Here is a 22,676-nt window from a genome sequence, read left to right on the forward strand (position 1 = left end):
GGTTCCAGTTTCCCCAAGTGCAGTACAAGATTTGCAATGCAATAGGTCTTGCATTTCCGAGAGTTTGAGCTACTGACATTGTAAATCACAATGCCTTTTATTTACGTTTTGAAAACCGGCAAGTGGTGTCTAAACATGCACTTTGTACTTCTAGTAGTTGGTTGCGAGAAGCAAGGCTGGCAGTAACTGCGGCTCTTTTACGGCCAGCCTTGCTTCTCGTAAGCAAGGACTACAAGTACAAAGTGCATGAACTCCTCTAGCACCACGCCGCTCTGCTTTTCCTCCACCCTGCTGGGTGCTGCCATTGTTGCCCTCACACTACCCAAACAATGTGTCCTTTTTCATTGTCTATATCAACGTCTTCCAATGGGAAGCCACCGAACACTAGACGGCTCCACACCGTGGCAACAGTAGCCTCTGCAACCCAGCTGTGTGGACGTGGTGGCATTTTGAAACAATGTGGCGCTTTGTCAGTGTTATCATGCAGAGAGATATTTAGGCAATAAATGTTTTAACCGTGATTTTTTTTCTGGTGTTTTACGCAGTGTAAACAGTCACCCCTAGGATAAGAGTAAAGGTAGCAGCCACATTATAAGTGAGCTTTTAGGGTACCCAAGAAGGGTCCAAGTCGCTTGGTGCCCACGTTTTTGTTGTTGTTTTTACTTCCGCTTAATTTAACTGTTACAAGTGAAATAGTAAAAAATAAAATACATCCAAATATGGTTTTTGGGAGCAAAAAAAGTTTCTTGGTGGAATATTCATGAGGCTCCCTTCTTAGGTATTCCTACTTCTGTACAAATTTCTCCTCTCCAACATGGCCGCTCTTGATGTTCAGTGGGCTTCCCGGCTGTTACAATACACAGGGGCAAAGTCCAGTGAGTTGTGTAGGCGTCCAAATTGTGAAACTGAAAGTGTGCATGGCGCGCTGAAAAGAAACCGGATTTAAAATCGGGGAGGGACACCACGCTAAAGCACTGCTTTAAGAGGCAGTGCTGTCAGCTGGATTGGATATAAAAGAGGCTCTCTGCCCTCGCACATCATGTCCTGCCCGTTTCTGTAAGACATCACAACACATGTAGGAAGGCCTGCCCTTATGGGAGGTACTAAGGATGGGCTACTAAGCCTATTGATAAATCAATAGCAATCATTTACAAAGGCCAGGAAGAGGAGCCAATTGTAAAGATGGGCGGTACATGGCCGGACCTTAATCCCATATCCTGAATACAGCAGGTCTCGAAGAAAAAGGGAAAGCGCTGCATAGGCCAGACCTAAACGCACCTGAGAATGTTCATTAGAACAGCTAAGACGGTCCAAATTTCACAAAGACCTTTCAAGATACCATTAGAGTTTCTAGCATTAAAGAGGCGAAGAACATACAAAAGACTGTCTAAAGGGATACTGGTCTTGTGACAGGATGGCCTGAGTATCATCCCAGGATAGGCTTGTGAAGAATCTCATTTAAGAGTACGGTATTAAACTCCCCTTAATGGCGAATAATGTCCTCTACGGTATATCCAAGATAAATATTTCGAGGAAGACATGGCTGCTTAAAGAGAGCTGATTGAAATAGAAAAGGAGCTATGTGTTCTAAAGCAACCTTTGGGAGCACAGAAACCCAATCAGACCAAAGTAAATTTCTAGATCAGCCATCAATCTAGAACTGTCTGAAAATTTCCTTAAAGAGCCTTCCAAAGAAGCCTAGGTTTCTAAGGCAGTGTAGAGAAGAGATGGAGAATAACAAAAAAATAACAGTGGAGATCTTATGGCGGCAACCGGGTAATGCAAGCTCTGGGCCATCACTAAACAAAGAGATTCAATGTAAGGGAGAAAGTTAGGAGGAGGTTAAAGATTTTGTCCTGGATAGGTCACAATGGACAGGGTGATGCTTACCTAGCTAGCACAATTCAAAATGCTAAGAGACAGCCCCGAACACACTAACTGCCACAAAATAAAATGTTGAAAGACAGCCCACCCGAAGTCCCTAGTTCAACATGAAAGAGAACTGTTCCAATCAGAATTAAAGCTAGCTAATCACCCAAACCCACAAGTCGAAACAGACCAAGGAAACGTGCAAATCTTACAACATGGAGACCTGAGATAATGATGAGAAGAATTACAATGTCCATATTTAAAAATGTTCTTTGGCAGACGAAAACAAACATACTTACGGAAAGGAATGTCAAGACTAAATTTGAAAATGCAGAGCTTCTTACAAGCAAACAAACAAAAACCTTTCAGACAAGAGCCTAAAAACACTTAAAGAATAAAGTACGAGCACTGCTTCACGCCAGAGTTGGTTGGGGTGTAATCTGGCTGCATGATATTAAAGTAGTATGAAAGGTCAGGATAGATGGCTGAAACATCTCTCGGTGGTTTTACAACACTAGCGTTTATTGCAGAGACAATTTTTCACACTGAAGAGTTTAATCTAGAACAGTCTGTAAAAAAAAAAAAAAAAACATTTTACTAAAGGGGTCTCTTAGCAGGAGCACCTCATGGTACCCAGCCACTGCAAAGGACAGGATTGAAGGACTTTAAGAAAAAATTTGGACCTCACCAGTACCAAGGACTTAACATTCCGAATTCACCTGTATGAGACATGAGCAAACATGTTGGTATCCTGGCAACATCTTGCGGACCAAGCAGCCATGTTTTTTGAAGTTGTCCTTGCAGACACTTGCTGCCACAATGACAACTTATACTTTACCACGCAGCCGGAAACCCACATGCATTTACATTGAGGGGTTATTACCATGAAAGTTTTTACCACGCAGGATTTTACAACAAATATGCCTTTACTACTACACATGCCATTACAACAAATGTCGTTGTAAAGGCATATTTGGTAAAGTCTTATTTGTAGTAAAAGTTTTAAAGGTAAGTTTTATAGCTTTTAAGTTTTAAAAGTTACATATATAATGGAAAGGTTTTTTTTCAGGTGGGTAAGAGTTTATGGGTTTTTGGGATGTAGAAAGTTTTAGGGTGGGTTTGGGGCTTTGGGTGGAGAGGGCAAATTTAGAGTTTAGGGCGAGTATGAGTTTTTGGGTGGGAAGGGTATTTTTAGGGAGGGTATGAGTTTTGAGATGGCATGGGTAGTTTTAGGGTTTAGGGCGGATATGGGCCTTTGGGCAGAAAGGGTATTTTTGGGCTTAGGGTGGGTATGGGCTTTTGAGTGCTAAGTTGATTTTAGAATGGATATAAGATTTTGTGTGGCAAGGTTATTTTAAGGGTTTAGGGTGGGTATGTATGAGTTTTTGGATAGTAAAGGGACTTTTAGTGTTTAGGGCAGGTAGGGGTATTTTTAGTACTCCGGGTGGGTATGGGTTTTTGGGTGTTGAGAAAACAAGTTACTTACCTGTAACTTTGGTTCCCCAGTATTGGTAACTTTCATAGATTCCCATAGTTTGTATCATTCCCAGTCGTCGGAATGGGAGTCTCTGTAACAAAAATAACATAGCAGTAGGTACAAAAGAGGAAGAAGAAGGCCTAGGCCGCATTCCCTTTTGTAGCATATCCGCCTCTTTTTGTAAAAGAGACCAAAACTAAGCCTCAGCCAATCAGAGGAGCCTCACCCCATAGAACCCTCCTGAAGGAACCTCAGAGCCTCAGATTTTCATAGTCGTTGTGTAACAGTAAACACATCTGCTGTAGGCTGAGCTTTCCCCGGGGAGGAGGGTGGGCACATGGGAATCTATGAAAGTTACCAATACTGGGGAACCAAAGTTACAGGTAAGTAACTTGTTTTCTTGCCCCAGTATTGGAACTTTCATAGATTCCCATAGCTTGTATCAGAGTAGCAAGCAGTAAGAAATAAAGCACATTTTGTGACATAAAAAGAAACATGATTGCCTCTGTAACATCATGAAAGCAGAAGTAAATTATATACTGAAATAACAATTTGTATCGACAGTAAACACAAAATGTGCGTAAAAAAAGGAAGGAGGGATAGTAGGGAAAGCTCACCAATTAGTGGAAGAGGTTCCTCAGGACTGCCTGGCCCACAGCTGTGCCTTCCTGTGTCAAGGATTCCAAGCAGTAATGCTTCGTAAAGGTGTGCACGCTGCTCCAAGTCGTAGCTCTGCAAATGTCTCTGATGTGTACTCCCGCAAAGAGAGCTGTAGATGAAGCCACGGATCTTGTGGAGTGTGCTCTTATCCTGCTGTCCAGCGGCTTACCCGCTGTTGAGTGGCAATATATAATAGCACTGGAAATCAATCTTGCAATACTCCGCTTTGAAAGTGGAAGGCCCTTGCGAGGACCACCAAAAGCAATGAATAATTGTGAAGATTTACGAAACCCTTTGGTGGGATCCAAATAAAATTTCAAGCACCATTGCACATCCAGAGAATGAAGTGACCTCTCCGCTGGTGTGGAAGGTTGAGGAAAGAAAGACGAGAGTCACTGGTTCATTTAGGTGAAAGTCTGAAGGCACTTTAGGTATGAACCTCGGGTTAGGCCTTAAAATCACAGTATTTCTCTTGAATTGGAGAAAAGGTTCCTGTATTGTGAGAGCTTGCAATTCCTCAATGCGTCTCGCCGATGTGAGGGCAAGCAGGAGAGCCAAGTTCCATGAAAGACATTTTATGTCTGTACGATGAATTGGTTCGAAGGGATCCTTCATGAGCTGTGCGAGAACTAAATTCAAATGCCATGTAGGAGGCGGAGGCCTCACTGGGGGGTAGACTCCAAACAAGCCCTTGAGAAATTGTTTAATTGTTCTTGAAGACCAGAGAGAAGGTCCAGATGCCGAGCGTCTGTAGCGAGAAATCGCTGCCAAGTGAACTTTTATGGATGAATGAGCCAATCCTGTCATAGCAAAAGACAAAAGATAAGGTAGAAGCTGATGAGGCTGAGAAGAGAAAGGGTCAATACTTTCCTTCCGGCACCAAATGCAAAATCTATTCCATTTTAAACGGTAAGTTTTATTAGTGGAAGGAGCTCTAGCTTGAGATAGAATTCTCTGATTTCATTTGAGATGGGAAGGTTCATGAATTCTCGCTGCTCAGGAGCCATGCAGTCAGGTGTAATGACTCTGGATACGGGTGCCAAATCTGTCCGTGGGACATCGTGAGAAGATACGGAATTGTCCGCAAAGAAAGAGGGACGAGTGACAAAAGGTGAAGTTCTGTGAACCAGAACTGTCTCGGCCACGCAGGAGCTATCAAGATCATCTTGCATGGTTCGGTTTTGATCTTCCTGATAAGCCTTGGGATCATTTGAATGGGGGGAAAGGCGTACACAAATGCTCTTGACCAAGCTATCTAAAGCGCATTCCCTAATTACCCTCGATGGTGCAGCCTGCTTGCGTAAGACTGGCATTTCTTGTTGGTCGGGGTGGCAAATAGATCTATTGAGGGTTTGCCCCATCGTTGAAAAATCTCTTCTAAGACCTCTTGGTCAGTTCCCATTCATGACTGACTGACGATAGCCTGCTGAGTCTGTCTGCCTTTTCGTTTAGGACTCCTGGTAGATGTTCTGCCTGCAGTGATAATCCGTGAAGAATAGCCCATTCCCAAATCTCCTGGGCCTCCCGAGACAACGGAAGAGACCTGGTACCCCCTTCCTTTTTTATGTAGTGCATGGCCGTAGTGTTGTCCGTTCGGATGAGAACTTCCGACCCCTGCAGTCGAGGAAGAAATGCTTGAAATGCTAGCCTGATAGCCCTGAGTTCTAGGAGGTTGATGTGAAGAAGACGGTGCTGGGGAAACCAATGCCAGCTGACATGAAGATCCTGAAGCACCGCACCCCAGCCGTCCAGTGACTCATCCGTTGTCACCACTTGAGGAGACAGATTGCCTACAAACGATAGACCTTGGGAAAGGTTTTCCTGTTTTGTCCACCACAAGGCCGCTCTTTTCATTGCGAAAGTAATCGTCACCTTGTCGTTGAATGAGCTGTGAACCTGCCTCCACTTTGTGTTTGTCTAGCTGCTCTTGAAGAGGCTGCATCCGCAATCTGCAGTGAGGGATTAGAGGGATGCATGAGGAGATCACCCCCAGAAGGGATTTGTAACAGCGTACTGAAAGACACTTTCTTCTTTTCAAGAGCAGCGCCATGGTTCGCAGTTTTTCCTGCCTTTAAGGATGGGAAAGACTTGCTGAGATTTGAGTCCAAGATGACCCCCAGGAAAAGCGCTGTCCTGGACGGAATCAGAGATGATTTTTCCTTGTTGAGAGCAAGACCCAAATTCTGGAATAGGTTTGTACATGCGTGGACTGCTTCCCTCGCAGCCTCCCTGGACGGCGCCTTCAGCAACCAATCGTCCAGGTATGGGAAGACCTGAAAGTGATGTTTCCGTAGGAAAGCTGCCACCGGTACCAGCACCTTGGTAAAGATTTTTGGGGCAGAGCGAAGTCCGAGGGGTATAACCCTGAATTGAAAGTGGCTCTTGGCTACTGTAAATCGTAGAAACCTCCTGTGTGCCGAGAGAATGGGTATGTGAAAATACGCATCTTCGAGATCAAGAGTGGCCATGAAATCCCCCGGATTGACGAGACGTAATATATCCTGAAGGGAAACCATCCGAAAGGATTGGGAAATGAAATAGGTGTTTAGCTCCCCGAGGTCTAAATAGGGCGCCATTTCTCCAGCGTCTTCACCAGGAAGAACCTGGAATAGAATCCTTTCCCTGTTTGAGATAAGGGAACCAGCTCCACAGCTCCCTTCAGGAGCATCTGATGAACTTCGAGCTGCAAGAGGCGCAGATGTTTTGATGGAATGGCAGCAGGGGGCTTGGAAGGTGGGATTTGAGTGAATTCCAAGGTATGGCCCTTTCGAATTATGTTGAGCACCCAACGGTCTGATGTAATATGAGACCAGTTGCGGAGGTATTGTGACACCCTGCCTCCTACAGATGTTGTCATGGAGGTGGGCACAGCAGGCAGAGCCAGAACGCCGCTATTGCCTCTTGGACGTATCATGTCCCTGGTGGTTCTGTTTCCCTCTGGTATTCGATCTAGAGAAAGTCGAGGCTTGACCTTGTTTTTGATGATGGGGCTGACGATACTGTTGCGACATTGATCCATATGACGAGCACATTTGCTGCTGGTATGAGCCTCTGTATGACGTGGTACTCCTGCCCCTGGTACCCCTGAAAGGAGCTTCACTTAAACTTGACTTGACTTCCAGTACTGAAGCGTACCAAGAGACCTAGCCGTCTCTGTATCCTTCTTTATCTCTTGGAGGGCATCATCTATGTGTTTCCCGAATAATGCCTCTCCGTCAAAGGGGAGGTCCAAGATCATTCTGGACCTCTGGCCTGAACCACGTCGCTCTGAGCCATCCCTGGCGACAAAGTACTGCAGCTCCAGCCAAAGATCTACAAGCTGTAGTGGCGGTGTCCATGGCACAATCTATCACCTCAGCCGACGTCGCTTCCCCTTCTTGCAGAATTTTCTTGGACTCACCTTTTGCCTCCTGTGGAAGTTGATCCAAATAGGGTGAAAGGTCACACCACAATCATACCTGCCCAATATCGCCAGAGCATTCGCCGCTCGCACCAGCAGGCTAGCCACTGACGAGAACCTCTTTCCTGCGTTATCAAGACGCCTGCCCTCCTGATCAGGAGGAGTTGTAAGGGGTGCCGAAGGGTTGCGGGACTTCCTCTGTGCCGCTTGGGATATCACAGTCCAGTTTAGGTTGTCCAGTCATGGATGCTGGACCATCTTCAGGCGCCTTATATTTCTTTTCCAGGCGTGGCAGGACTGGAATAACAGTAGCCAGGTTTTTCATAGCATTAAGACCCTCATTCCACACATGCTCCACAATGGGTATAGATCAGGTCATCTTCCTATAGGGCTCTTTAAAGTCATAGAGAAAACACTCCATCTGTACGGAAGGCATAGGCAGCTTGAACCGGCTTGATGCTTTTTCCATCAGCTTATGAAAACAACCGACATCCGCTGGGGGAGAATCCACCGGATCTGGGTTAGGCGATGCGGGATCCGGGATCACATACTCATCCCATTCTAAGTCTTGATTAGGCATGTTATCAATATTCTGATCCCTATCCGAGGAATCATCCTGTACGTCCGGTAGTGTTAAAGGAATATTCAAAGCAGGTGTTGGAGGCTGAGAGAACACCGGAGTTGGCAACACCGGAGAAATCATCAAGGGAGTTGTAGGGGCAGTCGTAGTTTGAACTGCCGGGTCAGACTCTGCCGGAGTCGTAACTTGAGAGGACCTGTTTTTATAGTCCTGCAGAATACTATGGAGATCAGCCAAAAGTGAAGAAGGAACAGACACCATTTCTTGGCCTGCGGATTCTTGACGTTGGTAAGAATGTTGGTAAGTACATTCATGAAGAAACTCGCCCTCAGAATCAGTGTCCTGACTTTTAATCAGAAGCTGAGATGGACTGTGGGCATACCCAAAAGAGTCTTGATCCTCTTCGTCAGAATCCTCCTCCTCTGCGGTAGAAAAGGGGGTAACCCTCCTTGAAGACGTCATGTCCGGAGTTCTCTTTTTCAAGGAAATAGTTATCCTCTCCGTTGACGAGGGGGAGGTGAAGGTATAACCGTTGTCGATGGAAGAGCCACCGTCGACGGACAGACTGCCGATGACGAGATGGGCATCGTCGACAATCCTGCCGTCGTCATGGTCGTTAAAGCACTAGTCGACGACACCGTCGTAGAAATCCTAGTCGTCGAAACCCCCGTCGACATCACCGTCGTCGACGATCCTGTCGACAACGATTGTGCCGTCGACAAGCCCGTCCATGGCACCCCATTAGTCACCTTAGATTTAGACGCCTTCGTCGACTGAGTCTTCTGCTGCGTTGTCGACGACTTGGAGCTTTTCCCAGACTTCTCAGAAGACGGTTTTTTGAATGTTCATGCAGTCTCCACCACTGCTGAAGGCGTAGAAGGTCCCTCCCTCTCCTTTACACCGTGGTGAGGAGATTTGACAGGACTTTGGCGCTCAGACTCACGGGGGGTCTTTTTTGAAGCCTTAACTGGACGCTCCACAGAAGATGAAGGGGAAACCCTACCCCTTTTGACTGACCTTCTGGATGATGTAGCTGAAGAAGAGTCCTCACTGTCACTTGACACTGTCTTTTCTGGACTTCAATTTTTGGAGCCAAGTGAGGAGGCGACCCTCACGGTCCCGGAGGGTCTTTGTAGAGAAGGTGCGGCAGATCTTGCAGTCTGCAGCCTTATGATCGGGATACAGGCAATATATACAGTCCTTATGACTGTCCTCTACATATAACCTTCTCTTGCCACAGGTGGGACATGACTTGAAGAGGGCCTTCTTCTCCTAGTGAGACATTTCTGTAGAAACTCTAAACAATCCTGAAGAAAAAAGTTGAAGAAAATCTCTCAAAAGGGTAGAAAATGAGCAGAGCTCAAAGGAGACTCCCTAAGCACAACGTGCGGTAGAAAATCTGAGGCTCTAAGGTTCCTTCAGGAGGGATCTATGGGGTGAGGCTCCTCTGATTGGCTGAGGCTTAGTTTTGGTCTCTTTTACAAAAAGAGGCAGATATGCTACAAAAGGGAAGGAGGCCTAGGCCTTTTTCTTTCTCTTTTGTACCTACTGCTATTTTTTTTTGTTACAGAGACTCCCATTCCGACGACGGGGAATGATACAAGCTATGGGAATCTATGAAAGTTCCAATACTGGGGCAAGGGGTGTTTAGGGTGGGTATGTGTTTTTGGGTGGGAAGGGTATTTTTAGGGTTAGGGTAGGTATTGTTTTTTGGTTATGTAGTTTAGTGTGGGTATGGGTTTTAGGGTGGGACGGTTATTACAAGGGTTTGGGGGGGTGTATGTTTTTTTTTTAATGGAGTAGGGGCTTTTAGGGTTTAGGGTGGGCACAAGTTCTTGGATGGTAAGGGTGGGTTTAGGGAGGTATGGGTGTTTGGATGGCAAGGAGTTTCTAGGATTCTGGGTGGAGGTATATATACACACATTTTGTTTTTAAAAACTTGAAGGCACAACTGAATTATTGTTTTAATTACTAGTCTTGAATTCTGTAGTAATGGTCATCTACAGATTACTCAACTAATGTGTCTCTACGGCAGTCATTAAATGTATATAACATATGTTATTTGACTTTAGTCTAGTTATTTCATAGAAAATTATATTGCTTAGTGTATCTTTTGGTGTGTCTCAAATACTTAAGAGTTTTATAAATGCCCCTTGCTGGGCTAACTGTTCTTTAGTTAAGCCGAATTCTAGGCAAATTTAGGCATGCATTTTTACTAAGAATTAATACAGGTCTGTATGCATTAGCTTGTATAGTATCCAATGTTTTTTTTTCCCACAGAGCGAATTTTCGTACCGTATTTTAAAGTGGGTAATAGATTTGATTTAACAACTTGAAGAAGCAGATCAAATTTAATATTGCTGACAGAGAATTATTTTTTAGGAGGACTGTGCTTCTTTGTGTGCTCTACAGATTACAAAATTACTTGTATGAAATCCCAAATGCTGTTATTCAATAACTAAAAGCGGCAATTACAACTTTCTTATGGGCAGGTGCAACAAGCTGGCAATGCACAACGCAAATGTGCACTCTCACCATATGAAGGCTGAGATGTTAGATGTATTACCTAGCCAGCCAGCCAGCTGATACCTGCGAGTGGCTGGCTTTTCACAGATGGGCACCACCCGTGCCTTACTTCTAAGCTGGAGCGCCTTGAACATGTTGGTGTATAGAATTTCCTGGGACGATGCGGCGGTGCTGGCATTGGGTTATAATAAATGGGTGGCAGAAAGTCCTGAGTGCAAAGACCTCGCAGTGGCTGGATATGTGGTTACACCATGCAGTGGGCCTCCACAGCTTACGATAATGGGAGATAACTGGCATCCCCAAGTTGGGTGGAGTTTAGGATAGACACCACATTAAGCCAATTCAGGCAACTAATGGAATCTTAGGACGTATGTCTCAATTTTATTACAACTAACTGCTATGCCATGCCCTGGATCTGCCCATGCTGAAGACCTTGGCACCCTTGCAGAATATAGCCCATAAGAATCTAATCTCATGACTTCAGAGCATTGGAAGAAGGGTATATGCAGAATGTACAGTACCCTGGTAAACAACAAACCAGACCCAGGGACACCTACGAAATTAATGGATACAAGAAGTCCGTCTTAGACGTCGCACTAGGCTGAGGCAAGGATGGCACCTTGAGTATTTACTGTCTTCATTCGTCTCGGACTCACCCAAATGAAGTACCTTTCATTGGCTGTACTACAGTCCCACTAGATTGAGTAGTATCAAGAAGGGATTAGACCCTCTATCTCCTATTTACCACACAATATGGGAATGTCCTGTTATACAGAAGCACTGGTCCTAAGCGCACTGCAAACTGTTCCGAATAGGCAAAACAGTTGTGCCGGATCCTCGGATGCCATAACTGGGCTTGGTGGATGAATGGGGAGGCCCTAGAAGAGCAAGACTTTGTGGCAATAGGGCTTTTGGTGGAAAAACGATATAATGTCCAACACTGGTGCTCAGACAGGGCTACTTCTATGATTGAATGTACACAAGGAATGGACTATTGTGCATACGAATGTGTATGAATCAAGGGGATGCTCATGGAAGTACCACAGGGTATGGGGCCAATGGATGGTACTACCATAAGAGGATTGTCTGTAAACATCCACTATCAAATTGAAGTAATGTTTCAGAATTCTTATACACTGACAACTAATAAGTTGTGCATTGTTGTGAACTGAAAAATTTATACAGTGTTATAAATGTAAAAAATAAATGGGGTTCAAATGACGGACTGATGTTTACAATTTAAGGGTTTTGTATAGCACATGTATCTGTGCCATGGCTCAGACAATAGGTAAACCTTGAAGTTTCCTTTTTTTTTTTTTAAATCAAAAACTCCCCCAAGGTAGGAGTACGTCTGTACTGCAGTTTCTTTTCTTGGGCAAACCAACTGCCTCCTTTCTTAGATTATGATCACCTTTGATTTCTTAATGTTGATCTCAATTCTGTCCGTTAGGCTGTCCCCCTGCAACGCTACAATTAGCCTCTGTAAGCCAATTGGAGTTTAACGCAATAAGATGTCATCTCTGTACTGTAAACTTGTTAATGGTTGGAGGGCATGCCTTGGTGGATGAGAATTCTCTTTGTTATTTGCAGGGTTTAAGTCTGTGATGGACAGATTAAAAAGCAGTATGGCAGTATACAGCCCTGATTAAATCCATCAACTGTCAATATTTTCTTCAATATATTGTATTGCCATCATCCAACTTAATTTCCCCCCATGTGCTGGAATAAAATGGTTTTATGGCTTGTAATAGTTTTGATGGAATGCCCACAGTGGTTGCATTTTGATTATAAAATGTGCTGTGATATTGTATCAAAAGCAGATTTTAAGTTGACGAAATAAGCGAATAGGAGAATTTCTGAGTTAAGGAATTCCCCATTTAGAAAGGATAGGGCAATAATGTTGGAATGGCCATTAACTCCAGGAAGAAAGCTTGTCGGATTCAAATAAACAATGTTTATATCCCTCTGCTCATGCAATGCAGTAATAGACCTGCAAAGAAAATGGATTTAACATATAAGAGGGCCATCAACCTGTAGTTCATCCGATCACGTGAGGAGCCCCTTTTATAAGTTGGGCAGAGAGCAGAACCACTCAACAAATCCAGCTCATATTCATTTCCAAACAGTAGCTGTACAGAGGAGACAGAAACTTAGCCCAGTGATATATGTCTGACTTAGACTGGTAGGAAAAACATTGGGGCCTGGAGTACTGCCTAATTTGTTTATTTTTATGATCGGCTGCAATCGCTTACTGTTGTAAAAGAAAGTATTCAGAACATCCGGATAGTTGCCTTGCTCAAATGAGACTGATGTTCTGACATGGTACTGTAGAAGTTTTCTATACGAGTTCTCTAAGTAAGCTTGCTAATGTTCACATTATTTGCCCTCATATCCATAATAAGTTGTTAATACTGGTCCAAAACCCCTTTTATTCGTAATCCTGGCAATCTATTAATAAAATTACCAAATTTAATTTTTGTTGATATTTTTGACAGACTGCTTCCTTATAATCTTGTATTAAAACGCAAAAAAACACAAATTGTTTAATATATTAAATGATCGGGCTTTTGTATCTTTTTTAGTTGCCTTAATTTAGAACTCTTGTCTGCTAGTAAACAGATTGAGACGTGTGGTGTAGGGTTTACAAGTTTTGAGCTTAAGTAACTGAGGTGCCAAATTCTGCAAACAAGTGGACCTAAAAAAATGAATCATTCTAAAAAGATAATAGCAACGTTAGTCGACAGTGTTAATTCTTTTGTATAGTACAAAGACTGTAGACTGTCACAAATAAAGATAGTGGTTCGAAGATCGATATGATTTAATATGTATCTTGTTAAGTAAATAGCCTTCTTGGGGTTTGCAAAACTTTTTGTTGTGGTTGGATAAACATAAATTAGGGTAAATAATTACTCAGATTTTTTTTATTTTAATGTCCTTAATATTGGAAAATAAATTTTGACATAAAGGTATAATCCAAAGTGGATTGCGTACTAGCTGAAATATTGGTTGGTAATGATGGGTGGTCCTTAGAAAATAAGTCATTCAATGCTCTCAGTTCTGTGAAATGCAAAAGAGACAACTAATTCTCCCGGTTTGGTACTGGTCTTTGATCTCATAATTTAATTGGGTATATTCAGGTGTTCTTGTAAGTTTACATGTTTCTATCCCTGTCATTAATGTTAAAGTTTCTAGTTATAAACCACGGGACACACAGGAAGATTCATTTTAATGTTTGCAATAATTTATTCAGCTTTTTCTAAAATAATTTCGTGGTTTATTTGTGGATTAATATAAATGATTAACAAGGGTAGATAATTATAGTGATAAGCCTGCTAAATGTGAAGTATTATTCCCATCAACCAAGGGGAACTGCTGTTTTAGGTGGTTTATTTGTTAAGCCACGTTTGAGGCGATATATTTGACAAGTGCTCACCCTGTGGACAGTGAAATTACCTTGTGTTTGGTATGCAATATACCAAATTAATAGGAAAGAGGACTCAAAGCAGGTCTCCTGAAATAACAGGAAGTCAAAGGAAGGGGGTTGGGGGATAGGGAGATTGTACTGGGGGGGGACCTACTTTCAAATCTTTTTTTGGTGTTTGCTAGAGCTAAAGGCAGGCAATCCCAATTGTTTTTGGGGTGTTCTTATGTTTTGTCAAAGGTGCGTGGTCATCCAGATATCAATTCAAAGTGCATTTTCAGACTAAATCTTTTTTTAAATGTTAAATTCACTTGGACGAATGGCTCCTTTTCGCACCTGTACCCCTGGAGAGAACAGTGGCCTAAAACTTCTTTAAAGATTTTTCTGTGATGTTGGATTTCAAGTTATACCTACCCAATGTCCTGCTGTGGGACCAATTCCACCTCTCCTTTATGCAAGAATTCGTACCTGCTGCTGGGGAATGAGAATGTGTTCTTCTGACAGGGAGAACGTTCTTGTTCGAAGCAAAGGGCTTTACTGCAATTTGTTAGATCATTGGTTTGTTGTAATGGTCAGAAACCTGAAGAGGAAAGGACTCCCTTTCATCTACCATGAACGGACAACTAAAACAACTTTCTAAGTGGTGCCAGGGAACATGACAAGGGCTGCTAAGTCTGCCTGTCCTTTGCATTTTCCTAAATTTCGCCCAACAGCTGGATTCTGATGTTTGATGTTCTGCGAACGTTGGCACGGATGAAATGGCAGCCCCCTGGAACAGCCACAAATCTGCTGCCACTGTCTTGGACAGGGGTTTCCCACCAAAATGATTGAGCTGTAGCCCGGCCGGGTTTGAACATTTCTAGGGGACAGTAGGCTTGTCCCAAAACAGGTGAGATCCATCGAATGGAAAATCCATCACATTTCCTTTGACATCCCACGAAATGTCTGTTTAGCAGAGTGAAGGGTGGCATCTGATGGAAAAGAAAGACCTTGTGTCTCTGTCCATTGAATCTAGTGTCCCGACCCACCAGCAGGATCTGTTTTACTGCATCCTGTCCATTCTCCACAACCTCTACAAAGCTGTCCTTTAGGTAGTCTGAGAGACTTGGTTCCATTTCGGTGCTATTTCACAGAGTGAGAGCATACCACAAGAAAAGTCACACGACATTCATGGTCCTCCAGGCTAAACTGAGAAAAAAAAATCTTGCCCATGGCTTCCTGCTTTTTCGACTTGGGAGTGCATACTGGGGAAACAAGCCAGTGTTTTGCTCAGAACAAGAAGATGCTTGCAGTAACAGGCTCTCTGGTGGAGGATAGAAAAGAAAGGTCTCCCAATTTCGACTGGGCCAGCTCATTGAGTGTGCTAAAGTAGTTGTAGCCCAAATTGCAAAAACTGGCTCAAATTTGGGCTTCAATTAATGAAAGCAAAAGCTCAAAAGTGGCAGGGGAGACCTCAAGAACAGATGTTAAGAAGAGGTTTACGTTTATTTCTGGGAGAGGCAGCTTTAGTACCACCACTCTATTTCAGAGTACTGCAGCCAAGAGTTGAACATTTGCACAGGGCAGCCGTAAAAGGTACTCAGAGTTCACCTCTGAAGAGCCATTAGGGCCACTTGCATTTTGCAGTGGTACATAATATGCTGAATCTGTGTGGGCAAGGGGTACCAAACTGACCACCCCACTGCAATCGCAGTCACGAGGACTTTGGGTGTCATCAAAATCGGAACCAAAGAGGTTATCCAAAATCGGCCAATAGTAGTCTCTAGGTAAAGGTTTGGTCTGGGAATTACTCCTTATATTGAGCCTCCTTTACCGGTCTGTGGTTCCCTCGGAGTGCTGCAAAATGGCCTTTGTTTTAGGTACAGACTCCAGTGTCAGAGACAGCAAAGGTGAAACAAGTTGGGTTCTCCTGCTATGGTTAGAGGAGAGCCCCAAGTGGTTGTGGAGAGAAACACCTCTCAGCCATGTTTTAGACGGAGCCCCCGTCCATTCCCTGGGACTCATGGCTGTAACCCAGTGCCACAAAAAGTACCAGCATGAACTGTGTTAAGGCGATAACTTGCACTGGGTCACCAACCAGAAACTCCAGATAGCCCAGAGTAGCATTAGGGTAGAGAAGTATTTTGCTGGATTAAGAACAACGGTTTCAGCCTCTGAAGGAGGTCTGCTCGAGGAGGGGGGGGTGGGGGACGGAGGGCATGGAGATCTACCTCTGTATGGAAACAAGCATGCTGATTTAAAGCCTCTCCACGTGGGGAGGTGGGGGAATCAACAATGGATCTGTCCATGGCAGGAGCGGCAGGGTTTGAATCCTGGCTTTTTAGCTGAAGGGAAATTGCCTTGAAATGCAAAAAGGTGGAGAGCAGCTCAGGATCCATAGCGAAGGGTGCAGAAAAAAAGGGAACAGATGTTAGAGTTCTGGCGTTGGGCTCCCTGGCTCGACAACATGTCTGGCCAGTAAACAACAGAGTGACAAAGCAGATTGCAATGTATTGCCATAGGAACTATTGGAAGAACATCTAGATTGAGGCTGACACCTAGGGGTATTCAAAAAGTGTGGAATCTGCAGGCAGAAGTATCTATCAGATATCGGTGTAAACGTGACTACCTCGAAAGGAAAATACAACATTTCGTGTGGACCGTACATGCTAAATATGTAGATACACTTTGTAGAACTACCAATGACAGTAATATGGATCAACTACAAATGGAAACCGGCTCTAAACTAGAATATAAATATTTATATATATCTATATTCACTGAAAACATCAAAGGGTAAAGCAACATTATAGTTAGGTAAACTTGCCAGTTACAAGAAAGGTTTTGAACTACAAACACAGAAATTCAACGGTTATAGTTAGTAGAGATAACTATAACTTGTGTCCCCACCATGCAGCGCTAATTACCTCATATTCTACACTTAAGGGAGTTGTTTCTATGATAGCATTAATGATGCCTCATATTCTTCTGAGATATTTTGAACTTCCTTTCAGAGCTCTAATGCTACACTTGTTAATAGAGCAATGTGTACAAAAGAAGCTTGGATGATGCTATCAGTGATGTCATCTGCGATGTCAGTGAGGTCATAGAACAGGTCATGAGTGATGTAATATGTGAGGTTATATGCGGGCATGGTGGGGGCGCAGGTTATAGTTAGCTCTGCTAAGTATAACTGGTGGATTTCTGTGGGGAGTTTTTTCAGTTCAAAATGTTAATGTTGTCACTTACAAGTCACCTGATTATAAGGTTACTCGACCTTTCTTTTATTTCAGTGAATTTCTACTTTTGTTCTAAAATAAAAATCTTTTTTTCAAACAAAACTATAACATTACGGTAACCTTTGTTTTTTTCAGAGAATTTGTAGGTTTTTTTTTTGTTAACATAAAGTAACATTTTATTACCATACGTAAAGTCAACATCAAGTCATGCAGTCTATGGAAAATGCATGGAGTTTTTGTGTTTCGGAACCCCTGTCTTTTTTTCTCAGCCCTCGCTTGACAGATGCCCTCGAAACTGTCCATGCACAAACTCATCAAAAAATAGCATTTTTTTGGAAAGTTTTGTGTGTGGGGGGGTTTTGTGTGTGCGGGGGGGGGGGGGGGGGTTGTCAAACGGTGACAAAGTTATTAGCAACACAAAAAACATTTTCCTATGAAACATCTGTATGAACAAGTGGTAACATATATGTGTGCGTGTATATATATATATATATATATATATATATATATATATATATATATATATATATATATACATACATACACACACACACACATACACACACAAAAAAAACATGAATGGACAGGAGAGGAGCAAGAGTAGAAAGTAAAAGTGGAGCAAAAAATATGGCACGTCCATGGAGATAAATAACTTCTGCATTGGAAACAAACTTTTACTTTCTGTGCAAAGTACGTCTACTTACAAGTAACAGTTAAATGCTGAGCAATACTTTATATTAGAGCAGGAGCAGGACAAATAGAAAATGCTGCACACAATGCATGCGGAGATGTTGGGCAAAGCCCATGTTACAGAAACTTCGAGATGTGGAGGTTGGAAAACGAATTCTAGCAGTACCAGAAAACGCTTTGCACTTGTTGCTTCCCAATACACATTTACAGTTTGAAGCAGAATGAGATAGTGATTTTACCTCAAACGAAGTATGTTTGTTGGGTGATGTACTGGGATTAGAATCCAGTCTGTCTCCACGTCCCACTATCAGCAACCTAGCTTTCTAGACCAAATCCTGGTCCTATTTCGAGTTCTTCAGTGAAAAGTGAAGCAGGGTAATGTTGTACACAGTTTTGCAAATAAAGGATAGCCTAATTAGAGTACCAAATGTTTTTAGACAAACACACACATATTATATATATATATATATATATATATACACACACATACATACATACTCCTATATATACACACACACATGCATGCATACACACGCATACATACATGCGTATATATCTATCTCACATGGTCAGTAAAAAAAGTACACATAACTTAACACATATACGTACCAAATGGTAACAGAATGTCGTGGCTGACTAGTGACTTCCAAGGGCAACAGTCACATATGCGCTTTCAAGCAAGTGGCAGAAGACTGGGGCACCTATGCTGGTCCTTCATAATCACTGCCATTAAAGACCCTTGTTTGGCTTATGCTTTGAGGCCTTTATATTCCTTGATCTCTTGACAAAAGGAAAGGTTGTGCAGTTCCTTAGAGTGGGGCAAATCTTTACAAAACACAACAAACCTGCACCGACTCAGGAATCCATAATGAACCGACTTTTTCCATAGGGTTCAAGGTCTGCATAAATTTACTCTCCGATTTTCCATTCCATGATTTTCCTGGTCTCTAAGCAAACAATTCTTTCCCACAGGTGCAGTAACAAATGTAAGTTCACATATTGCCTCATCCTGGTAAAAAGGAGGACCCTTGCATGCCAGCACAAATCTGGATAAAGTCGTAATCTCGGAACTAAATAGCACTTCCGCCTAGGTCAAGTCCTATCAACTCAAGCAAAGTGGTAGTTACTCGAACTATGTCACGAAGTAGTGCATGCACAGATTCAAAATACATTTACTTCTACAGAAAGAGCACCAATAAGCTATACTCTATTCAGGCTTCATCCATCAGTGAAAAATAGTCCAGCATCATGTGTAGCCTAGATTCTAAAGCACACGCTCATCCAAGCGCTTCAAAATGGCAGTAGGTGCATTGCTTCTGTCCGGTGCGGTGTACCTATAAAAAAAACTTCTTTTGATCCAGATTTGAATGGAGCGTTTGTTTAAACAATATCTTCTAATTTCAGTAAAAATAAGTATCTGTTCCCAGCGCACTTTGGTGAACAATAGTACACCGTATCTTAACCTACTGAACACTGAAAATGGTAGATCCAAGAAAGCACAAAAAATCTTCCTATAAAATAAAATGCACCTTCAAAAGATACATTTGTGTTATGTAAAAGAATGCAAATAAGCAGCCTTCAAAATCAAATCTAATCCGTAATATCCCCAAGCTTCTCATAATTAAACTATTTTTCAAGTATGAGGTTCCCCGTGGCACTGTGAAAGGTTCAAGAGCTAGAGTGGAGTGTTTACATTCTCATTGGACATACTAGAGGTGGTCACCAGCCAACCCATTTAAATTCCAGCTCTTGCACAATGTAATTTTCGGACCCGTGATTGGCCTGCAAACAAATTAAGGCATCCCCAAAAGCATGTTCAAAAGCTTAATGTTCTTCAAATATGTACCCTGTACCATAACAAAATAATCGCACTGTGTCTTTCCGTCTCTAAACCCTTTTTTGAGCCGATTCTTATCTGGTTAGTTGCAATTTGGGCCAATGCTCCACTGCACAGGGCTAAATCCTAGAAACTTTAAAGATGTGTTTTCTCTCTAAAAGTTCTCTCTTTTTGAGCTCTATTGTTGGTTCTTCACTGGTTGTTCAAAGGATAAATTACTGTTCATGGAAATTATTTCACATACAATTTCGTATTAAGGCTGTCAGTTCAAAAATGACTGTGCTGCTTTACTTCCCTGCTGCATTAAGTCAACACAGTCAAATGCATGGCACTCATGAAAGTGAATTACAACAATACTGTCACATCAGATTAATGCTGTAAATATTACTGCATTTCTAAATTACAGTGGTAGTGCGTACACACGCAGATGTCACTACAAAAGACGTACCAAGGAAGTCAATCTCCCATAATCAATTCTTTATTTCAGAAAATCTAACCAACAAAGTACACATTGTTTAGCAAAAGTCACAAGTTTTGGTAGGTGATACAAACTTCAGACTAGCTCTTCGAACATGACACTCAGTGGATGCATGACATCACTTGTGCACGTCTTAGATAAGATTCCTAGGATTGAATAGGTACAGATAAAATCTTGCTAGCTTACAGAATAGTCATTACTCGACCCACTTAATGTAACTTACAAAGTATTAACCGAAAAATAGTTAGCAAAAAAGTTCTCGAACACAAGTAAATGGCACAATCAAGCTAACAGTTATCACATCAATACAATAAGCATGATGTCTATTGATAATAAACCTGGTTAAATGTATGGTTTAAGCAATTTAAAACTCAATCTGAACACTTACTTGAAGATTTACAAGTATAGTATAGAGAAAATTGTTACTAGAACAAAACATCTTCGCAGGGTTTCCCCATTTATCAATTTTCACAACAGAAATATTGGCTTTTGTTTAATATAGATACAGTTTAACACATCCGAGTGCATATCCTTTATGATATGGAAATGTTAACTTGCCAGTTCATTAAAATAGAGTGAAAAAGAGATACTTAAAAAAACCAACGTGCATTAAGTCACACATCATGCTATGTAAGAATTTAACATTCCAGCTACTGTAAAAAGTCATGATTATTATTGCAACAGGAATGTTTTCGTTAACCCCTTAATTGCTGCCGTCGGCCAACGGTCGTCACGGCCACTACCTCCCCAGTGCTGCGCACGACCGTTGGACGTCCAGTTCAGCACTGGATAATGGACAGCGCAGCACTGGGGAGGTTTGTTTACAAGCTCTAAAGGGGTTAATGGTTTTAAACAAATTAACAACATTTCAAAAGTATTTAAAATCGTTATTCTTTCTTTGCTAGGTAGTAATTTGTGGCAAAAAATGTAAACTAAGCATTTAAAATATCACTATAATGAGCAGATGTAAAAAAAAAAAAAACGAACTCAAAATGCAGTAAAAAAACATGTCACTTATTTAACGAGTATCGGAGTCCTTAGTTCAACTCTTTCTCAGCAAGATGACTTTTCGATTCAGCATCACTGCCTGCCGTTGAAGTGCCAGCTGAATTGAGTGGCGCAGCAGCAGTTGGTCCACCAGTACTTTCGTGTCCCTGTACTTTAGCTAGCCTGTAACTAGTCAGCATCTCTTCCAGAAGTTGACGGTAGTTTCCCCTATGATTAACTCTCAGTTCTCTGAGAGCTTCCAAAAGTGTCCCTCGCACTCCATTTTTCTCTGCTCCGCTTGGGTCCTTTTGAGATTGAAGACCCCGGTGTAAGTAAATGCACTTTGATAGCTTGACAAAGATTAACAAACTTCAAAGATCACTGCATTAAAATATCATGTACAATTTTAAAAGCTCAAAACGGCTTAATACACACTGGCAAATGTAAACAAGTATGCAATCTCCTAGTGCATTGAAAGACTTAGCTGAGTTATGAAAAACTATCCTCAAACAACTTGGTCATACATGGCGATAAAAAAACTCAGACTTAAAATACCAAAGATACACAAAGTTTATCATGCTATTTCTAGACTGTGAAAAGATCAGGATATGACCTACAGCGACATCACTGAAGGCTTTTGCATGAAGATTTGTACAAAACTAAAGACATTAAGCTACTCTGTTCATAGATCCCTTACTATAACTTAGTTTCTTTACACTGACGTAACCTGGTAAATTAAAAATAAATAAACCCTTAAACCCACAGAACACTGTGGACATGTGGGGGAGCACATAACCAGGCCATATTTAAAATCCTGTGGGCACAAGCCACTGTCCACGGCCTAAAAACGCGCAGCTGGTTGGGTGGAGAGCCTGTAGCCTCAACTATAGACTATGTGTAGCAGGTTAAAGAGGATGGTGTCCAGGCTTCCTCCCAGAGTCCACTGTGCACAGCCAAAGAGAATATGCAGCTGGGTTGGTTGGGAGGATGCAGGGCGAAAGATCTGGCCATAGGTCAGCCACGGCCCAGAATGAATACATTAGTTGCTTTGGCTGAGACAGTGGCCGCTCATTAAAAATCATTACAATATTTTATACCTTTGCCTCTCCAGCCAATGCCACTTCCCATACACAAAACACTCTGGACATCTTTATTTACACGATAGAAACATATGACATTACTGTGAAAATGAGCCAAGCCCAAAAACACGTTAAATACTAACAATCACACTTTGATTGAAAACATAAAAATAGTCAAATTCCATGCTTTTGAGATGTTCAGAGTATGCTACACTATTACAAATTAATAGTAAATGTACGTTTATTGGTACAGCACAAAGGCCACATGTTCCTGTTATTACCACAGTGCCATGTTATTATGAGAACCCAGCATACGTAACTAAATACGTTTTACAGCTGCCTGGCTGATGGATTCCATGTTACAATCATTTCAAAGAAAAACCATCGGGTAACACTCCGATGGACCCTTTAATTCGATGTTATAATACTATAAAGTTTAAAGCCACCCGTGCAT

General features: G+C 42.2%; 1 protein-coding gene across 3 annotated transcripts in view; it reads right to left on the reverse strand.

Annotated features, from left to right (window-relative positions):
• The window catches only part of PPM1B (protein phosphatase, Mg2+/Mn2+ dependent 1B), a 187,626-nt gene that overhangs the window by 10,344 nt on the left and 154,606 nt on the right, over window positions 1-22,676 (reverse strand). The window contains exon 5 of one of the 3 annotated variants that reach the window (XM_078649682.1): window positions 21,057-21,448. The exons of 1 other annotated variant lie outside the window; for it this stretch is intronic. In XM_078649682.1, coding sequence (XP_078505808.1) covers window positions 21,194-21,448 — 255 coding nt within the window. In that variant the 3' untranslated portion in view covers window positions 21,057-21,193. Of the gene's footprint in view, window positions 1-21,056; window positions 21,449-22,676 lie in introns of those variants that run through there. One more of the 3 variants, XM_078649680.1, reaches the window with a different exon arrangement.

Source organism: Lissotriton helveticus, chromosome 6, assembly GCF_964261635.1.
Source record: "Lissotriton helveticus chromosome 6, aLisHel1.1, whole genome shotgun sequence".
NCBI lineage: Eukaryota > Metazoa > Chordata > Amphibia > Caudata > Salamandridae > Lissotriton > Lissotriton helveticus.